The 21577-nt window shown below is 48.8% G+C and overlaps 1 protein-coding gene and 1 long non-coding RNA gene across 3 annotated transcripts in view; one reads left to right on the forward strand and one right to left on the reverse strand.

The window, feature by feature from the left end:
* The window catches only part of LOC128407106 (uncharacterized), a 50737-nt gene extending 33745 nt beyond the window's left edge, over positions 1-16992 (forward strand). For both annotated transcript variants that reach the window (XR_008328718.1, XR_008328717.1), the window contains exons 3-4: positions 2575-2690; positions 15963-16992. This is a non-coding gene — a long non-coding RNA (uncharacterized LOC128407106). The remainder of the gene's footprint in view (positions 1-2574; positions 2691-15962) is intronic.
* The window catches only part of TAMALIN (trafficking regulator and scaffold protein tamalin), a 41448-nt gene continuing 32783 nt past the window's right edge, over positions 12913-21577 (reverse strand). The window contains exons 4-8 of the mRNA XM_053375067.1: positions 20596-20698; positions 17718-17811; positions 17529-17595; positions 15789-15855; positions 12913-14219 (exon numbers count right to left, since the gene is read on the reverse strand). Of these exons, the coding sequence (XP_053231042.1) occupies positions 13753-14219; positions 15789-15855; positions 17529-17595; positions 17718-17811; positions 20596-20698 (798 nt within the window). The 3' untranslated portion in view covers positions 12913-13752. The remainder of the gene's footprint in view (positions 14220-15788; positions 15856-17528; positions 17596-17717; positions 17812-20595; positions 20699-21577) is intronic.

Below are 21577 nucleotides of genomic sequence, written 5' to 3' on the forward strand. Positions count from 1 at the left end.
TCGCAGGCCAGTGTTTCCCAGTTATCAGTGTTTATACTACATTTTGTTGTTGTTGTTTAGTCGTTTAGTCGTGTCCGACTCTTCGTGAACCCCTGGACCAGAGCACGCCAGGCACTCCTGTCTTCCACTGCCTCCCGCAGTTTGGTCAAACTCATGCTGGTAGCTATGAGAACACTGTCCAACCATCTCGTCCTCTGTCGTCCCCTTCTCCTCGTGCCCTCCATCTTTCCCAACATCATGGTCTTTTCCAGGGAGTCTTCTCTTCTCATGAGGTGGCCAAAGTATTGGAGCTTCAGCTTCAGGATCTGTCCTTCCAGTGAGCACTCAGAGCTGATTTCCTTCAGAATGGATAGGTTTGATTTTCTTGCAGTCCATGGGACTCTCAAGAGTCTCCTCCAACACCATACTTTTTTTAGTACATTTTTTTAGTATAAACTAAACTATGGGACAGCTGCATATTTCTACATTCTTCTTCTTTGGCGACCACTCTTAACCATGTAAGATTGTCTTCCATAAACATGGTTTTAATGGTGAGTCCGTAAGTGACTGTGGAGGCCAATTCTGGATCCACACGTCCTTCCACAGTGGGGACATTGGTTTCCGGAGTTGGACGAGATGATCCTCAAGGTCCCTTCCAACTGTATGATTCTATAATGAAGCTTAAGCTTCCATAAAAAGGTAAAGGGACCCCTGACCATTAAGTCCAGTCGTGGCCGACTCTGGGGTTGCAGCGCTCATCTCGCTTTATTGGCCGAGGGAGCCGGCGTACAGCTTCCGGGTCATGTGGCCAGCATGACTAAGCATGCTTCTGGCGAACCAGAGCAGCGCACGGAAACACCGTTTACCTTCCCGCTGGAGCGGTACCTATTTATCTATTTGCACTTTGATGTGCTTTCGAACTGCTAGGTTGGCAGGAGCAGGGACCGAGCAACAGGAGCTCACTCCGTCGCGGGGATTTGAACCGCGACCTTCTGATTGGCAAGTCCTAGGCTCTGTGTGGTTTAACCCACAGTGCCACCCGTGTCCCTTGTGTATGTAAGCTTCCATACATAGCTGTCAACTTTTCCCTTTTCTTGCGAGGAATCCTATTCGGAATAAGGGAATTTCCCTTAAAAAAAGGGAAAAGTTGACAGCTATGGCTTCCATACCCTCCAACATTTCTGCAATCAAAAAAGGATGTCCAGTGCTATTTTTCTAGAAAAGGAGGTGCCAGAACGCACCAAGAACCTCCCTTGTTCTCTTATAATGGCAATGGTGCCAGAACTGAGTCCAGGTGAGTTCCGGCTGAAAAAAAGCCCTGGGGGTGTCCTATTCCATACCTTCCGACATTTCTCTGATGAAAACAAGGACTTCCTAAGGAAAAGCAGGGCATTATGGGATCAAATCAGAAACCAGGATAGCTCCAGGACTGTCCCTGAAAAAAAGGGACATTTGAAGGCTTTGAGCTTCTGGGCCTCTAATCCCGGAAGGACCCCAGAAACAACTTTAGTTCCCATTGCTTAAAATTGAGGGGGTCTAGTAGACCCAATTTGAGTCACGCGACTCAAGTTGATGAATTCTTTGTTGTACAGTGGTACCTCAGGTTACATACGCTTCAGGTTACAGACTCCGCTAACCCAGAAATAGTACCTCGGGTTCAGAACTTTGCTTCAGGATGAGAACAGAAATCGTGCTCTGGCGGCAGCAGGTGGCCCCATTAGCTAAAGTGGTGCTTCAGGTTAAGAACAGTTTCAGGTTAAGAACGGACCTCCAGAATGAATTAAGTTCTTAATCCGAGGTACCACTGTATATATTTTAACAATTCCAAAGTCTGAGAGCCAGTAGCACAGATGTTGTAAAGTTGCAGCGATCTGTCGGGGAACAACTCCGTGGAAGAAGATAACAGTGGTAACCCAGGCCTTGTTTGTTGCAGGTTGCAAAGGGGACTCCAATGCAGTTGAAGCTTCAGGAGCGCCCCCCCAAATGTAGGGCTGTTGCTGTCCTGGAGTACATTCTAGCTAAGTGGAATGAGATGTGTCCCCTGAAAAGGGTGAAATAGCAGGAGGATTTGTCAGGACTGATTTGAAAAACTCCTAGTAGCACTCAAAGCTGGATCACGTACCCCAGATATTAATGCCATGTTTAAATGTTCTTTGACTTTAAGCAGGTTTCTTTCCAATGTAGCTTATTCTCCATTCAGCTGTGACCAATGACCAAGTAATCAGGGAATACCCATACAGCTGAATTTTGCAATTCAATGATATTTAGAAATAGCCCTGATTTTTTTATGCAGCATCCCAGAAGGGTTTTAGGATCCACAGCATTGGTGTAGAGTCCACTGGCCGTGACTGCTCTTCAATTCCCCGGGTTGGAAAGGGCTCTTTAAATTTCCCACAATGCCCCAGAGCAATGCTACGTCAGAGGCATTGTGGGAAATTAAAACGGTGGCTTCCAAGCAGAACTGCTTTCACTGGGCTTCTGTTGCTGCCTTTTAGCAACAGAGCTCATCCACAAAGGAGGAGGATTGGCTGTCCAGGAGGCAGAGAGAGGACATTGCATGCATCCAATTTCTAAAGGACAATCCTTGGTTCAAAGGACTGGCTGGTATAAGTTTCTGATTTAAAGATGAAGATGGCAGAGGAATGCAGAGCAGGATCCTTGATGTTCCCCATCAACACCCCACACCCTGGGTTGCAGTCTTCCCTAATATGGTGAGAAATATTGCATTTCTACTTACAGTACTTATTTCTAATGCTAATTATTTCTAGATGTGCACGGTTTTTGGTTATGTGTAAGTGGCTGCCTAAGGTTGCCCCTCCAGATGGTAGTTTGCAGAGGGGACCTCCTCAAAACTGAGGCTCTAATTTTATTTATTTATTTTGGGGGGGGAGTATTTCTATAGCTGTATTTTGAAGCTAGGGACCAACTGGAGTTAGGTTTCCCAGATGATCAGGAAAAAACGAAGGCTGCTCCTTGTACCTTTAATACAGACTGAAGTGTAGAAATCAGCCTTTGACGCTTTTCCACAGCAGAAGCAGTAATGATTAGCATCTGCTAAGGTCTTTGACATGAAAAAAGATTCACCTGCTGATTTCTGCCTATCTTCAGCTGGTCACTAAAGGCAGAGCAACAAGGGCTTGCAGAAAAGTTGGCAGCCACTACAGTGGTACCCTGGTTCTCAAACGCCTTGGTACTCAAACAACTTGGAACCCAAACACTGCAAACCCGGAAGTAAGTGTTCCAGTTTGCGAACTTTTTTCGGAAGCCGAACGTGCTCCGTTTGGAGTGCCACACTTCCGTTTTGAGTGTTACGCTGACGATTTGAGTGTTACGCCGAGGTCTGTCTGTTTTTGCTATTTTGTGTTTTCATTTTTGCGGCTCTTTTTGTTTTGTTTTTGTGACTGTGTGGAACCCAGTTCAGCTACTGATTGATTGTGTGACTGCAGTACATTGTTTACCGCTTTCATTTTATGGCTCAGTGGTCTCGTTAGATAGCAAAAATCATGTTACATTGCTGTTTTAGGGGTTGTTATTAAAAGTCTGGAACGGATTAATGCATTTTGCATTACTTTCTATAGGAAAGCGCGCCTTGCTTTTGGAACGCTTTGGTTTTGGAACGGACTTCCGGAACGGATTAAGTTTGAGAACCAAGGTACCAGTGTAATTGAGATAGAAGGTGTTAGTTTCAGATTCTCCCCCCCTGTATTGAAAGGGATTTGCAGTAGGGGGCATAAAAACCTGGGATTCTGGGTGCTTATTCCCAGATGTACGGTGATTGCTTGTGGCAAGGGTTTTTGCCGAGAGCTCCCCACCCACCCAGCTAAATGTGTGTGTTTTTCTCTGAACAAGTGGAACAGTTGGTCTCAACCTGCCAGGTGACAGATGGTGAGTGTGTCTGTGTGCTTTCATTCAAGTAAGCCAGGCCCAGGATCAAGCATAAGCCTTAGCAGCCCCCACACCCCTACGAAACACAGCCAATTAGTTAGTTCGCTGAGTGCCCTTGGCAGAAGGATGAATATTGGGGGGGGGGGCGCACTGGGAGGAAAGAAAAGGTCCTGCCTATTTGCAGCTTCGAAGGGGGGGCAAATCAGGATGTTAAGAGGCCAACAATATCATACCCAAAATAGGGACGTCCTATTCAGTGATGATGATGATGGTTTTGCTGTTTATACCCCGCCACTCTGACTGGGTTGTCCTAGCCACTCTGGGTGGCTTCCAACATGCAGTGGTACCTCGGGTTACATACGCTTCAGGTTACATACACTTCAGGTTACAGACTCCGCTAACCCAGAAATATTACCTCAGGTTGAGAACTTTGTTTCAGGATGAGAACAGAAATTGTGGTCCGGTGGCGCAGCAGCAGGAGGCCCCATTAGCTAAAGTGGTACCTCAGGTTAAGAACAGTTTCAGGTTTAGTACGGACCTCCAGAACGGATTAAGTACTTAACCTGAGGTACCACTGTACATAAAAACATAATAAAAACTTTTCAAAAACTTCCCCATGCAGGGCTGTCTTCAGATGGCTCGGGAGTTGGACAACTCCATACCCTCCAATGTTTTCCCAATGGAAATAGGGACATCCTAAAGAAAAGCGGGATATTCTGGGATCAAATCAGAATCCAGGGTGGCTTCTGTCAATCTGTCCCTGGAAAATAGGGAGACTTGGAGGGTCTGCAATATCCCCAACCCCATGTTACTTACTCTTGCACAAGGAAGGCTGGAAGTTCTTCCCCCCCACCTAGACTCCAGAAACACCTCACAGGTGTAGTTTTAGCCACCTACCCACCCACCACGGATCCCAAACTGAAGCATGGGATGGAGAATGACCTAGAAGGCATTGCCAGGGGATTGGCAAGCTTGGGTGGGGTTAAGGTAGAGGGCCTTTTCGGTAGAAGAAGAGGAGGAGTTTGGCAAGCTTGGGTGAGGTAATAAGGCAGAGGGCCTTCTCGGTAGAAGAAGAAGAGTTTGGATTTGATATCCCGCTTTATCACTACCCAAAGGAGTCCCAAAGCGGCTAACGTTCTCCTTTCCCTTCCTCCTCCACAACAAACACTCTGTGAGGTGAGTGGGGCTGAGAGACTTCAGAGAAGTGTGACTGGCCCAAGGTCACCCAGCAGCTGCATGTGGAGGAGCGGGGAAGTGAACCCGGTTCACCAGATTACGAGTCCACCGCTCTTAGCCACTACATCACACTGGCGCCTGCTCCATGGAACGCCCTCCCCATCAATTGTCAAACAGAGAAACAACTACTGTATTTTTAGCTCTATAGGACGCACCCAACCATAGGATGCACCTTGTTTTAGAGGCGGAGAACAAGAAAAACAAATCTTCTCCTTCTCTGAGCAGCGCCCCTTCAGTGAAGTGGCAGGAGAAATGGAGCCCCTTCCATTTCTCCTCCCGCTTCGCTGAAGGGGCACTGCGCAGAGAGGGAAAGCTGCTCAGCGCCTCTCCAGCGAAGCAAAGCCAGGAGAGTGAGAGGGATCGGTGCGCACTGACCCCTCTCGCTCTCCAGGCTTCAGCGAAAGCAATGCGAAGCCTCCGGAGTGCAGCGGGAGCGCTTCCACTGCACTTCGGAGGCTTTGTGTTGCTATCACTGAAGCCATGGAGCCTGCATTCACTCCCTAAGATGCACACACATTCCCCCTTAATTTTTGTAGGGGAAAAAGTGCGTCTTATAGAGTGAAAAATACGGTATTTGACTTTTAAGAGACATCTGGTCAGTCTTGTTGAGGGACGTTTTTAATGGTTGAGGTTTTATTGTGCTTTTAATAATTAATATTTTATTGGCAACAAAGGTCTGTATAGTTAAAGCTATGGTTTTCCCAGTATTGATGTATGGAAGTGAGAGCTGGACCATAAAGAAGGCTGATCGCTGAAGAATTGATGCTTTTGAATTATGGTGCTGGAGGAGACTCTTGAGAGTCCTATGGACTGCAAGAAGATCAAACCTCTCCATTCTGAAGGAAATCAGCCCTGAGTGCTCACTGGAAGGACAGAGCGTGAAGCTGAGGCTCCAATACTTTGGCCACCTCATGAGAAGAGAAGACTCCCTGGAAAAGACCCTGATGTTGGGAAAGATGGAGGGCACAAGGAGAAGGGGACGACAGAGGACGAGATGGTTGGACAGTGTTCTCGAAGCTACCAGCATGAGTTTGACCAAACTGCGGGAGGCAGTGGAAGACAGGAGTGCCTGGCGTGCTCTGGTCCATGGGGTCACAAAGAGTCGGACACGACTAAATGATTAAACAACAACAACAACAATTTTGTTGGGAGCTGCCCAGAGTGGCAGCAACTCAGTCAGATGGGCGGCTAACAACAGCAAAAAGCAGCCTTCGCATTTGGAATACTAGAAAAATTCTTAACACAGAGCCGGGCCACTGGGTCTATCTAGGTCATTATTGTCAATGTTAGGAGTGTAGAACATGTTGGTCCTCCAGTTGTTGCTCATCATGGCCCATGCTAGTTGACGGCTGAACACTGGGAAGATCACAGGTTCCCCATCCCTGGCCTGTGCTACCTGGGTCTCAGGTGGACCTTCAGGGCTTCAGACAAGAGTCTTTTGCAGCCTTACCAGGAACTCCCAAGCAGCTGAACTTGGGGCCGTTGCTATGCAGAGAAGATGCTCGGCTGCTGAGCCACGTAAAGATAAAGGGACCCCTGACCATTAGGTCCAGTTGTGACCGACTCTGGGGTTGCGGCGCTCATCTTGCTTTATTGGCCGAGGGAGCCGGCGTACAGCTTCCGGGTCATGTGGCCATGTGCTCTGGCGAACCAGAGCAGCGCACGGAAACGCTGTTTACCTTCCCACCGGAGCGGTACCAATTTATCTACTTGCACTTTGATGTGCTTTCAAACTGCTAGGTTGGCAGGAGCAGGGACAGAGCAACGGGAGCTCATCCCGTCGCAGGGATTTGAACCGCCGACCTTCTGATCGGCAAGTCCTAGGCTCTGTGGTTTAACCCACAGCGCCGAAAGCTCGGAATCGCATTTGCCAAGATACTGTGCTGTTCTAGCCCAAGGCTACAGCTAAGCGCTGCTGATAGCGCCAGTCCCTTCTCTACCTCTGGGAATGCCCCTCTCGCAAGAGATTGTTTTTGGTCTGCTGGCGGACACTATTTGAAAATGGTTCTCTGCTATCGTTGGGGTCTGTAATCCTAACTGCAGTAAACTCGGGAGTAGCCTTGTTGAACACAGTTGGGAATACTTTCCCATAGGCACACATAGGAGTTGCATTGTTAATTCATTTAAAAGAGCCACTGTGGAACGTATTAGAATCTGCACGAAATTCTTTGGCTAAGGCAAATTCACCCTAAAATGAACTCTAAGCATTTCTAAATAAAGATTTATTGCTGTCATTTAGCAGAATTAGTGTAGCTGATGTGGAAAGTTTCCTTTCCCCCTTTGACTCTCTGCATTTTTTGTCATGAGCTCCTAAAGTCGTGTTTTATGTGGTTTTTGCCCTTTTCTGCGTGCTGTCTTGAGCAGATGGGTGGACAGGGCCAAAAAAACTGGCAATAAGCACTTATGAGATTGTATAAACACACTCAAATAATCATTTTGCCGTTGGTGCTCTGGAAGTATTGGAGAAGCAATCTTATAATCAGAGACCCTTCTCTTTTCATCTAGAGCAGTTTTATCACATTTGTATCCTATGTGGCTCAAGCTGGGTTATAGCTTTCTTATAACCCTTAGGCAGGGTATTTAATTGACTACACTGACATCCCATATTTGTTATGGAACTTAAGAGTGTACGTTTGGCCAAGTGTCTAGGCAGTGATTGGACCCAATCCTGTTTAATGGTGGCCTCTTTCGCACCACAAATTTAAAGCACTGCACCACTTTCGTCCTAGCTTTCCCCCAAAGAATCCTGGGAGCTATAGTTTAAGGGTGCTGTGAGTTCTGGGAGACCCATATTCCCCTCAGAGCTACAATTCTCATAGTGGTTTAATCACCAATTCCTCTTCACCGGGAAGTCTTGAAATGGAGCTCTGTGAGGGCAATAGGAGCCTCCTAACAATTCTCAGCACCCTTAAACTACAATTCCCAGAATTATTTGGGAAAAGCCACAAGTGGCATCATTAAATGTATCATGTGAATGGTTCCAGCCTCAGTTGCTTTCAGGTCTAGGTAGGCCAAGAAATGGTGGCTCCAGAGCAGCCTTTACCAGCCAGAGCCCTGCAGGTACCTGGGACTGTAACTCCCATCAGCTCCACTGTCTGGAGCTAATGGAGGTTGTGGTCGAAAACATCTGGCAGGAACCATGTTGGTGAAGGCTCATACTGATCTACCCAGGCTTGCACCAGAGGTGGAAAGACTTTGGTCCTCCTGATGTCACTGAACTGCAACTCCCATCATCCCGGACACTGACTAGACTGCTGGGAGTTGTAATCCAACAGCATCTAGACACAAGTCCCCTAGTCCTGAGCTTGGAGCTTGGCCTTTTAATTGATAGTCCCAAAATTGTGAAATAATAATAATAATAATAATGGTACCCTGCCCATCTGACTGGCTTGCCCCAGCCTCTCTGGGTGGCTCCCAAGATACAGTGGTACCTCTGGTTACGTACTTAATTCGTTCCAGAGGTCTGTTCTAAACCTGAAACTGTAACTTGTAACTTCTTAACCTGAAACTTAACCTGAAACCTGAAGCACCACTTTAGCTAATGGGGCCTCCTGCTGCTGCTGCGCCACTGCCACAAGATTTCTGTACTCATCCTGAAGCAAAGATCTTAACCCGAGGTAATATTTCTGGGTTAGCAGAGTCTGTAACCTGAAGCGTATGTAACCTGAAGCATATGTAACCCGAGGTACCGCTGTATATAAAAACATAATAAAAAATTAAACCAACTTTCCAGTACAGGGCTGCCTTCACATGTCTTCTAAAAGTCAGATAGTTGTTTATTTCCTTGACATCTGACAGGAGGGTGTTCCACAGGGCGGGCGCCACTACCGAGAAGGCTCTCCACCTGGTTCCCTGTAACCTCAGTTCTTGCAGTGAGGCAACTGCCAGAAGGCCCTCAGCGCTGGACCTGTGTCCGGGCTGAACGATGGGGGTGGAGACGCTCCTTCAGGTATACTGGGCCGAGGCCATTTAGGGCTTTACAGGTCAGCACCAACACTTTGGTTCCCAGTACATTTCCAAGCACAATTCAATGTAGGTGTTATATGGTCTTGGCAGCCGCTCCCAGTCACCAGTCTAGCTGCCTCATTCTGGATTAATTGCAGTTTCCGAGTCACCTTCAAAGGTAGCCCCACGTAGAGCGCGTTGCAGTAGTCCAAGCGGGAGATAACCAGAGCATGCACCACTCTGGCGAGAGTGTCTGCGGGCAGGTAGGGTCTCAGCCTGCGTACCAGATGGAGCTGGTAGACTGCTGCCCTTGACACAGATTTGACCTGCGCCTCCATGGAGAACTGTGAGTCCAAAATGACACAGGGGCACAGTTACCCCATTCAGGACCAGGGAGTGCCCCCCCAAATAGTACTCCTGTCTTGTCAGGATTTAACCCAAATCCATTAACCTGCATCCATCCTCCTACTGCCTCCAGACACTCACATAGACCCTTTTCCTCTGTTCCCCACAGTTTCCAGGGATAAGGCAATCTTTTTCAAGTTGAGCACACTTCAGAGTAATTGTCTAAAGCTCTAAAACGGCTTAGGACATACTTTGGAGACCATTACCTTCCTATGTGTTGCGCGACCTGCCGAGCATTTCAAAAGGTCACCTCCAGGCTTGACTACTGTAATTCGCTCTACGCGGGGCTGCCCTTGAAGCTGTCCCAGAAACTCCAGCGGGTGCAGAATGCTGCAGTGAGGCTCCTCACGGGGTCTCTGCCATGGGAGCATATTCACCCAGTGCTTTTCCAGCTGCACTGACTCCCAGTGGAGTACAGGGTCAGATTTAAGGTGCTGGTTTTGACCTTTAAAGCTCTTCACGGCCTAGGACCCTCGTACCTACGGGACCACCTCTCCTGGTATGCCCCACGGAGGACCTTACGGTCCATAAATAGCAACACCCTAGTGGTCCCGGGCCCTAAGGAAGTTAGATTAGCCTCAACCAGAGCCAGGGCTTTTTCAACACTGGCCCCGGCCTGGTGGAACGCTCTGCCTCATGAGACCAGGGCCCTGCAGGATCCGATTTCTTTCTGCAGGGCCTGTAAGAAAGAGTTGTTCCGCCTGGCCTTTGGCTTGGAGCCAATTTGATTCCCCCCCTTCTTTCTTTTTCTTTTCTCCTCCTGTGATGAGGCTGCATTTTAACATTTTACTGTTTCAATATTTTAATGTTGTATTTTAATCTTGTTTTTAAGTTGCATTCATTCAACTTGTTTTTATTATTGCTTGTTAGCTGCCCTGAGCCCAGCCTTGGCTGGGGAGGGCGGGGTATAAATAAAAATTATTATTATTATTATTATTATTATTATTATTATTATTATTATTATTATTATAAGCCGGTCGAGAAGCTGGCTGCAGCCTTGTAGAAGAAGCTAGCCGAAGGGGAAGGGTGATTAATGCTTCCATAGAGAGGCCACATAGCACCTGCTCTTTCCAAAGTTAAACAAGAGTTGCCTCTGATCTGGGTTTATTTTGGGCCAGGCAGGACAGTTCCCTATGCAATTAAGGGTGACCGCAAGGGACAGGAACGGAACAAGGCAGCTGGGGCACACCCTGCCTCAGAGCACGGAACAAACCAAACCCGCAGGGAAGCAAAAGCTTGGACTCAGCAGTACTGAGGAAATGCTGAATTACTGGCTTGGGTGGGCCTCCAGCACCCAGCTGGGATGGCTCAAAAGCTCGGACAGCGGGAGAAAAGATCCATCTGCTTCTCCCACCCCTTGACGCCCAACTGCGCTTGACTGTGGTCAAAAGTTTGACAAGCACTGCTCAGGTTTGGGGAGCAGCGACTGTTTGCTGCTTTGGCCATCCATGAAATTTGAAGATCTGTCTGGAAAACATACTGTATTTTTCGCTCCATAAGATGCACCAGACCACAAGGCGCACCAAGATTTGGGAGGAGGAAAACAAGAAAAAATTATTCTGAATCCCAGAAGCCAGAACAGCAAGAGGGATCCGGCTTCTGGGATACCGTGTGGCTGTCCTGGCTTCTGGGATAACCGTGCGCAGCCTCTCCTGGGCGCATCGCTGAAGGGGCGCTGCACAGTTCTCCCTCTCTGCGCAGCGCCTCTCCTTCGCAGGAGCGGCGCTGCGCAGAGAGGGAGAGCTGCGCAGCGCCCCTTCAGTGAAGCGGGAGAAGGAACAGAAGGGGCTCCGTTCCTCCTCCGTTCCTGAGAGCCAGTGTGGTGTAGTGGTTAAGAGCGGTAGACTCGTAATCTGGTGAACCGGGTTCGCGTCTCCGCTCCTCCACATGCAGCTGCTGGGTGACCTTGGGCCAGTCACACTTCTCTGAAGTCTCTCAGCCCCACTCACCTCACAGAGTGTTTGTTGTGGAGGAGGAAGGGAAAGGAGAATGTTAGCCGCTTTGAGACTTCTTCGGGTAATGATAAAGCGGGATATCAAATCCAAACTCCTCTTCTTCTTCTGCTCCCGCTTCGCTGAAGGGGGGCTGCGCAGCTCTACCTCTCTGCGAAGTGCCATTCGCTCCATAAGGCGCACTCACATTTCCCCTTACTTTTTTGGAGGAAAAAAGTACGTCTTATGGAGTGAAAAATACGGTAAGTTTCTCAGGGAAGCTAGTTCAGACAGACCACACTCACATTTCCCCTTACTTTTTTGGAGGAAAAAGTGCCGTCTTATGGAGCGAAAAATACGGAAAGTTTCTCAGGGAAGCTAGTTCAGACAGACCACGGAGAACTTGGTGCAAAATGAGACTCGCCACCACAACTTGATTGCAAAAAGTCTTTACTATGTTTTATCAAAAGAGAACAAGCAAACACCTGAAACCATGGGTGCATGTTTGTAAAAAAAAAGCCCACTCCCCTTTACTTGGGTCACGTTTTTTTGCATGTATTGGGTGTACTCAGTAACAGCAACCGCCTGTCCTAGCTCAAAGGTTTGGCATCTCTTTTTGAGATACAAATATGCAACTTTGCCTGTTCTTGACGCCGTGTCACCCGCCTCCCCCTTCCTGCAGCTACTTCCTCAGATAAGGTTGAGCTAGAGTTGCAAAAAAAGAAGAAGAAAGTTCCCTTTTTGATTGCTTTTATAACCAGAACATTGCTTTGAACGAGAAGTAAAGCTTTTACAGGAATAATGCCACCCTGTTAAGGCATTCACTCAGCCTGGCTTCCATTTCTCAGGGACCCAGTAGTTCAGAAGGCCAAGCGACAGGAATCCTCTTAAAGGCTCTGAGGAGATGGAGCCTAAAACCGAAACAAACCCCCAAACTGGGGTTCCTCAGCGGACGTTTCGCTCTTATTTCCTGGTAGCTAGAGAAAGCCTTTAACGTGGCTGACAGGGAGAACACAAAACAACGTAGTAGCCCTTTGCCGTAGTAGCCCTTCGCCTCCTTTAAATAGTCACTGTAGAAAATATCGAGACAAAAAGTATAAAAGCATCAACTTCTTTTTTTTTAAAGTACTGGAGGAGGAATCCGGCCTCCTGAGGTGACGAGACAGGCAGGATGTGGCCGGTGGAAGAGGCCTCCTCTGAGATTAGAGAGATCAGCAGCTCAAAAGAAAAACCACAAATGCACAGGGTGGGGTGGGAAGAGGGGTTCCCAAACGTTGCTGCCAGATTTTCAATATTAGAAATGCCACTGCAGTACGTGACAAGATATTTGCTGCCACAGATGGTTGGGGGCCTACCAGGGCCTGCCTAATTTAATTTGGTAGTTCTCCAACACTGACAGATATCACAGGGATGTGGAGACTTAATGCTGAAAGACCCTGGGCCCAAGTTCTTCCCTTGTTCAAGGTCTGCCAGCAAATACCACATACTGCAGCTTTTTTTAAAGCCCCTCCCCACCAAAAGCCATTCCCCCCCCAGGTCTGGGCTCTCCTCTAACTCTACCTTTTATATATACCTCAAATGCTACTTCATGCCCTAGGGTCAACATGCCGTTTCTGCTAATACATCTTCCAGGTCCTAAATCAAAGCCCACAGTCTGCAGGGCACCCTGAACTCTCAATACGTTGTTGTGTCGGCTCCCCCCGCTTTAATCCTTGGCTGGTTGGGAGCTGGAAGGAGCACTCCATTTCCCAGTTCTTCCCCCCCTCTTCCAGGAATCACGGGTTTTCTCAAACTTGTGCCTCCTGCTGTTCTTGGACTACAGTTCCCATTATCCGTAGCTCGCTGGACGATGGGATTTGTAGTCCCCAAAAGAGCTAGAGACCCAAGTTCGGGAAACCTGACCTAACCCTTTCAATAGAGCAAGGAACAAACTGAGTAGCATTCACAGATTCGGTTGACCCTGCTCCGTGGAAGAATCTAACTCTTAAAAAACAACCCCACAATCCTTCCACGGGACAAAGAATACCAGATCTCTCGCGCTTCTTTGGCTTGACAATTTGTCACATTTCCTTCCGAGCTAATTCCCGCCCCCCCCCCCCACAATTGCTTCTCTCCTCGAGGTTCGTGACCGGATCTGTCCGACGACCTGGATCCCGAGAAACACAGCCTAACACACACCTGCTGGCGCTTGGGATCTTATCGGAATCCTCGAATCCACCGAGAAAACAACCCGGCGGGGTGCTTGAATCCACTTTGTTTGGTCGAATAAATAAATAAATAAATAAATAAGCCAACTTTATAAAAGCTGAGACTGCCGGCCACCCCGCCCCACCCCACCAAAATAATTGCCCTTGCGCGACGCTATCTCCTTTTACAACTGGCTTTCTTCTTCCTCCAGGGAACGGTTCAGCCCAGGGATGAATTTCAGCAGTCTCTTGCGGAAGCTCCCCGGTTTGCTCTTCCTGGGCCTCGGGGCGGCTGCGGAGTTCTTTTGGTCGCATGATCTGTCCCAGAACCGTGCGACTCCATTGCTGCTGCTGCTGCTTGTGCATTTGACGCTGGCGCTGCGGGTGAGCGTTGGGCGTGGGCGCAAGGGCTGGGCGGCTGCGGGGACAACGTCCAGGGAGTCGGCAGAGTCAAAGAAGCAGGTCTGGTAGACTGAATCCTCGCTCTCGTCCGTGGCGGTGCTGACGCAGCCCACGCTGCTGTAGGTGCTCCCCGATCCTGGCAACAGCACCCCAAAAGGGGCAGCAGGGCCTCCGGCCAGCCTAGTTCCGTACAGGAAGGAACGCACAGATTCCAGGGTGTCATAGATGCTGGGGTCTTTAACCACGATCCCTAGCAGGGAAGAAGGGTTCCAGTTAATAATGATAATAATAATTTATTATTTATACCCTGCCCATCTGGGTTTCCCCAGCCACTCTGGGTGGCGTCCAACAGAATATTAAAATACAATAATCTATTAAACATTAAAAGCTTCCCTAAACAGGGCTGCCTTCAGATGTCTTCTAAAAGTCTGGTAGTTGTTTTTCTCTTTGACATCTGGTGGGAGGGCGTTCCACAGGGCAGGTGCCACTACTGAGAAGCCCTCTGCCTGGTTCCCTGTAACTTGGCTTCTCGCAGTGAGGGAACCGCCAGAAGGCCCTCGGCACTGGACCTCAGTGTCCGGGCAGAACGATGGGGGTGGAGACGCTCCTTCAGGTATACTGGACTGAGGCCGTTTGGGGCTTTAAATGTCAGCACCAACACTTTGAATTGTGCTCGGAAACGTACTGGGAGCCAATGTAGGTCTTTCAGGACCGGTGTTATGTGGTCTTGGCGGCCGCCCCCAGTCACCAGTCTAGCTGCCGTATTCTGGATTAGTTGTAGTTTCCAGGTCACCTTCAAAGGTAGCCCCACATAGAGCGCATTGCAGTAGTCCAAGCGGGAGATATAACTAAAGCATGCACCACTCTGGCAAGACAGTCCGCGGGCAGGTAGGGTCTCAGCCTGCGTACCAGGTGGAGCTGGTAGATAGCTGCCCTGGATACAGAATTGACCTGCGCCTCCAAGGACAGCTGTGAGTCCAAAGTGACTCCCAGGCTGCGCACCTGGTCCTTCAGGGGCACAGTTACCCCATTCAGAACCAGGGAATCCCCCACACCCGCCTGCCCCGTCCCCCAAAAACAGTACTTCTGTCTTGTCAGGATTCAACCTCAATCCATTAGCCGCCATCCATCCTCTAACCGCCTCCAGGCACTCACACAGGACCTTCACTGCCTTCACTGGTTCTGATTTGAAAGAGAGGTACATAGGTACCCGCTATGGGGCGGGTACAAGAGAGAGCAGGTCTTCACCAGTCCTTAGGGGTGGGCGATGTATCACCAGCCAAACATCATGGTTGGCGATAAACCAGAGTGGCTGGGGAAACCCAGCCAGATGGGCAGGGTACAAATAAATTATTATTATTATTATTATTATTATTATTATTATTATAGCACTTGGAGGTGGCATTTGGGGTCTGTCAAAGAGAACTTCCAAGGTTATAGGTCAAAAGACTTTTTTTGTGCACTCAAAACAGCCATTTCTAGTCCTTGCAGTTGTGAAATGGCTTAGCTCAGGGTTTCCCAATCTTGGGTCTCCAGCTGCTTTTGGACTACTGTTCCCATCATCCCTGACCCCTGGGCCCTGCTGCTAGCTAGGGATGATGGGAGTTGTAGTTCAAAAACAGCTAGAGACCCAAGACTGGGAACTTCTAGTTTAGATCAGCCTTGACCTGGCACCTTTCAGTTGCTGTTGGGACTCCCCTCAGCAGCAGCCAGCATCACCAACGGTCCAGGGTGAGGGGAGTTGTAGCACAACATCTGGAGGGTACCAGAACAGGGACGACTGGCCCAGGAGACCTGTAAATGTATCTCTGTCACTCACCACGGACCAAGCGCTGCTCCTGCACCATCAACGACCGATACTCCCCCCATTTTTCATAGAGCGTTTGCTGCAATGGAGAGAGAGGCCAGCATTCATTTGTGTTTCAAAATCTGCTTGATTAATCTTGTCTAAAAGTGGTACTTTGGGTCTGATTCCTGCTCATTTCATTTGCAGGTATACATAGGCTATAGAGCTTCACCCCCACTTTGAGGATGAGGAAGGCATGGCCGGTTTCATCTATCCAGCCACAAAGGCCCAGCAACCCTTTTTCGAGAAAAAAGACACAACAAAAGATTCTGGAAAATACTAATTCGCAGCCGGGTACCACGCTGGCCCTGCATTGTATATACGAGGTCCAGCTGGCTGCTGTTAAAAGGAAAAGCCACCAGGGTGCCTCTCAGTACCAAACTACAGCTCCTTGCTATCTTAGGCCTGGGTGATATATCGCCCGGGACCGGTAATGAGGGACAGACCACGATGGTGGTTTCTCTAGGCAGTATATCGCTAGTAAAACCACCAGCGTTGCCAGTTCTCTCTAGCATGCTGAGGAAGAAATAAGCTAGACTCGCATGGGTAGGCAAACTAAGGCCTGGGGGCCGGATCTGGCCCAATCGCCTGCGGACGGTCCGGGAATCAGTGTGTTTTTACATGAGTAGAATGTGTCCTTTTATTTAAAATGCATCTCTGGGTTATTTGTGGGGCATAGGAATTCGTTCATTCCCCCCTCCCCAAAAAAAATAGTCTGGCCTCCCACAAGGTCTGAGGGACCGGCCCCCTGCTGAAAAAGTTTGCTGACCCCTGAGCTAGAGGGACACAGGAGCTGCAGCGGTTTTGCCAGCGCTATACTGAGTGAAACCGCCATCGCAGTCTGCCCCTCATACCAGTGCAGAGGGAGAAACAAGACACAATACAGCTTGTTCCTCCCTCAACTGCTTGGCTGCCCTTGCCTCAGCCGAGCTGTTTTACGGAGCCTCCGTCCTGCCAGCGGTGGGATGGGGGCTCCGTTAAACAGCTCCTGCTTGGCTGTGAGGTGAGTCGTGGCTGCTGGCTTTGTGCTTCCCAGCTGAAGAAGTCTAACAGAGACCCCACCTCGCCTCCGGCTTGCGCAAGATGGGGGGCTCTCTTAGACTTATTCTGCTGGGGACAGCGGTAGCCAAACACACAGAGCCTGGGTCACGCTCCATGCGTTTGACTGCCCTTGCTCGAGCGGAAAACAGCAGGAAAACATGTAGCCCACCTTGCCAGGTGACAGCAGCCAACCCCTTACTAGGAAACCAGAATGTGAGCCAACAAGGGAACAGTTTTGTTTCCTGTAGGCCTTAAAAGAGACTAAGATGAGTACAGTGGTACCTCTGGTTACGAACTTAATTCGTTCCGGAGGTCCGTTCTTAACCTGAGGTACCACTTTAGCTAATGGGGCCTCCCGCTGCTGCCGCGCAATTTCTGTTCTCATCCTGAGGTAAAGTTCTTAACCCGAGGTACTACTTCCGGGTTAGCGGAGTCTGTAACCTGAAGTGTTTGTAAACCAAGGTACCACTGTACTACGTTTTTCTAAAAACTTGCAAACTTTATCCTAGTCAAACCATTCAGCTGCATGCACTCCCTGTATTTTCACTATTTTGTTTTGTATTGTGTTGTACAAGCCAGGTGTTTGCATTGATAAACTTCTTTCAATAAAAACAAGCTCGTTGTGCTGCTTTGTTCGTTTTGCTGCGTGTTCTTCACAGAAACATCACTCACCTTGAGGTACTGCAAACGGGCTTCCAGCTCTGCCCTGCGGATGGAAGTGCCGTACAAGGTCTCTAACCTAGACAGGACAAGAATCTGATTAGTGGCGGCTGGTTAGGGACAGTTTCGCCACCCCTGTGGACAAGCAATGCCTTCTGGGTCGGCTGGCCCTTCCCCCCAAATAATCTCCCACACACTCACCTGAGCACGTTCCCAGACGCTTTGATGATCTCCACAATCTCACGGTGTCGGATCCCCTCCACATTGAGCCCGTTCACGCCTGTGATCGTATCCCCTGCGTTAACAAAAAACCAGAGAGGCCGCTGTCATTTTCTAAGCCTGCAAAAGGAAGGACAAGAAACCCCTGGCTCCCTTTGCATTAGAGGATCTGGGCTGGGCTGTACGTGCTAACTGCTAGCGCTTTTTGCAAAGCTAAGCAGGGTCTGGTCTGGTTACAAACTGGATGGGGGACCACGTGTTGAGATTCCTGCATTGCAGGGGGATGGACGACCCACGCGAGTCCATTGGAACTCTGTGATTATAAATCCCATCAGCTGTAGCCTGCATGGCCAACAATCAAAGATGATGGGAGCTGTAGTCCGATAGCATCTAGCGAGCACCCCATTGGTTACTGCTGTGCTTGTGCACCAAGGCAGGAAACTCGGTGATGTAAACAGAAGCTTGTGACCTGTAGAAGTTATGCAAATGGGCACCATTGCTTCTCTTGCTTAATTTGTTCTGCTTTACTAAGTCATGGGCCAAGGAGCCCTGTTAAAAGAGCAGAGACGCCTAAGCCAAGACAATGGGGGAGACGCTGCAATTTCAGATTTCACCAGGCACTGCCCACATACCGTATTTTTCTGTGTATAAGACGCCCCCTATTTTGGGGGAGTAAAAATTTAGAAACTGGGAAATGCCCAGAGTTGCTGAGATTTTTTTTTAGGGGGGATTGTGGAAAATCGCCCGCCTGCCTGCTCTACGCTGCCACTCGCATGCGTCGTCGCAAAAGCCACCAATCCACTGTCACCTCGCCTGCCCAGGTGCTGCACTAACAGCCAATCAAGCCCAGCCCTTGCCGCAGCCACCAATAACACACCCAATCGCTGGGGAGGGTCTTCGGGTCCCGGAAGGAACATATAACACGTCCCCCAGACGCACTATCCGTGTATAAGACGAGCCCCAAATTTTAATATGATAGTTTAATTAAAAAAAACCTCTTTAACACGTAAAAATACGGTACTTTCACGCATCATGCTGCCATCTTCAGGGCTACAGAAATGCCACCTTCTTAAAATAAAATAATAATAATAATTGGAGGACAGATTCTTGATTTGGTAGCTGCTTCCGTTGCTCGGTCCCTGCTCCTGCCAACCTAGCAGTTTGAAAGCAGGTCAAAGTGCAAGTGGATAAATAAGTACGGGAAGGTAAACGGCATTTCCGTGTGCTGCTCTGGTTTGCCAGAAGTGGCTTAGTCATGCTGGCCACATGACCCGGAAGCTGTCCCTCGGACAATAAAGCGAGATGAGCGCCGCAACCCCAGAATTGGCCACGACTGGACCTAATGGCCAGGGGTCCCTTTACCTTTAATCTATCACATTCAGCAGCACTTTTGTGGAAGGTCGTACACACACAAAACCCTGGATCTATGTATGTGCCCTTTGAGATGAGCGCCGCAACCCCAGAATTGGCCACGACTGGACCTAATGGCCAGGGGTCCCTTTACCTTTAATCTATCACATTCAGCAGCACTTTTGTGGAAGGTCGTACACACACAAAACCCTGGATCTATGTATGTGCCCTTTGAAAATCATCTGCAGTGCAGAGAGAAGGGTAAAAGACACCCTCGGAGTTAACGGGAAGGAAGGAGAGGGAGCAATGCTAGCACAGCTCAGCCCTGCGAAGCATCTGAGCTTGCCACTCCACCTGCTGCCAACGTGACCCTGCGAACACAACATCAGCTCTCTGGGGAGCAGAGCAGCTGGGCTCATTGTAGAGGGGAAAGTCACATGCGTTGCCCTTGGCTGTGCCCCCCCCCCCGCAGCCTCCTGTTTTATGGGGCTGCCGACGGCTTTGAATCTGCCCCTGCAAGAAGCGAATCAGCGCGCCTTCGACAGAAATGCAGAGCGTGGGGAGAAAAGGCAAATCACAAGGGCCCTTCAGAACCTGAAACCAGGCACAGCCCTTGACCCACCAGCCAGGGTTCCCCAAACTTGGGTCTCCCAGCTGTTTTTGGACTACAACTCCCATCATCCCTAGCTAGCAGGAACAGTGCTCAGGGATGATGAGAACTGTGGTCCAAAAACAGCTGGAGACCCAAGTTTGGGAAACCCTGCATTAGGACTTCGGCAGCGTATCTAGAACTGCCAAAACTTCTGAAATTTGGGGGAGGGGGGGAAACATGCCCCACCCCACATAAAGGAGCTATGGAATATGCATTGATATTTCTAGAGGACGCCAGGTTTCTTGCCTTCTATTTATTTCTCAAGAAGCTACCTAGAGCAGGGGCCAGCAACCTTTTTCAGCAGGGGGCCGGTCCACCGTCCCTCAGACCATGTGGGGTGCCGGACTATATTTTGAAAAAAAATGAACAAATTCCTATGCCCCACAAATAACCCAGAGATGCATTTTAACCAAAATACAAATAAATAAATAAATAAATAAATAAATAAATAATAAATAATAATAATAATAATAATAATAATTTATTATTTATACCCCGCCCATCTGGCTGAGTTTCCCCAGCCACTCTGGGCGGCTCCCAATCAAGTGTTAAAAACAGTACAGCATTAAATATTAAAAACTTCCTTGATTCATGTAAAAACACACTGATTCCTGGACCGTCCGCGGGCCGGATTGAGAAGGTGATTGGGCTGCATCCGGACCCCGGGCCTTAGTTTGCCTACCCCTGACCTAGACACATTTACTTTTGATCAAACACCACACAGATAAGAGTTTTGATCAGTATTTGCTTAGTTTCTCCAGCTCACCACGTTTGAAAGCAAGCAAGTGAGTTTTTACAAGGGTGAAAACTCACAAGTAGTCCATTAGGTTCAAGACGCTAAAGCGTGACATCTCTTACCTGGTTTCAGGCCAGCTACCTGGGCCGGGCTATCATCATGCACACGGCATACAAAGGTGAACATCTCCACCCGTTTTGTGTTCTGGTGGTGGAGCCCGTAGGTCTGAAAGGAGTAGAGAAAACAAGAGTTGGTTGGTTTTTAAAATGAGGTCAGACTGCAGTCACCCAAATAATGTGCAAGTTCCACTGTAGCTTAACTGTTGGAGATGCAATAGGGATAATACTTCTCTAAAACGTACAGTATTTTTCGCTCTATAGGACGCACTTTTTCCCCTCCAAAAATTAAGGGGAAATGTGTGTGCGTCCTATGGAGCGAATGCAGGCTCCTTGGCTTCAGCGATAGCAACACAAAGCCTCCGAAGCGCAGAGGGAGCGCTCCCTCTGCGCTCCGGAGGCTTCGGGTTCCTTTTCCTGAAGCCGGGAGAGCAAGACTCTCCTGGCTTCAGCGGAGAGTGAGAGTTGCGCAGCGCCCCTTCAGCCAAGCGTGAGGAGAAATGGAAGGGGCTCCGTTTCTCCTGCTGCTTTGCTGAAGGGGCGCTGAGCAGAGAGAAGGAGAAATTTTTTTTCTTGCTCTCCCCCTCTAAAACAAGGTGCGTCCTATGGTCGGGTGCATCCTATAGAGCGAAAATACGGTATGTTTTTCATTGTCGTATATTGAAACATTTTTGGCAGAGGATAACTGAAACCATCAACAGAACTGTATGGAAGAACCTTACATTTACAGAGCAAAATATCCTCTTGAATTATATACCCAGTACATGGAACCTTACAAAAGGACAATACGAATGGACTCTCCATGCCGTTACCAGAGCAAAAACACCCATCCTGATGAATTGGGAAAATAAAAATGCGGCTCCCTTCTATGATTGGATTGAAGACTTAAACAAATTTGCAACATATGAACAACTTGCATATAAACGCAGACTTGCCATGGACAAATTCAATGATATTTAGAATCCATTTTTACAAATACTGTAATAGG

The sequence above is a fragment of the Podarcis raffonei genome, chromosome 2 (assembly GCF_027172205.1).
Source record: "Podarcis raffonei isolate rPodRaf1 chromosome 2, rPodRaf1.pri, whole genome shotgun sequence".
NCBI lineage: Eukaryota > Metazoa > Chordata > Lepidosauria > Squamata > Lacertidae > Podarcis > Podarcis raffonei.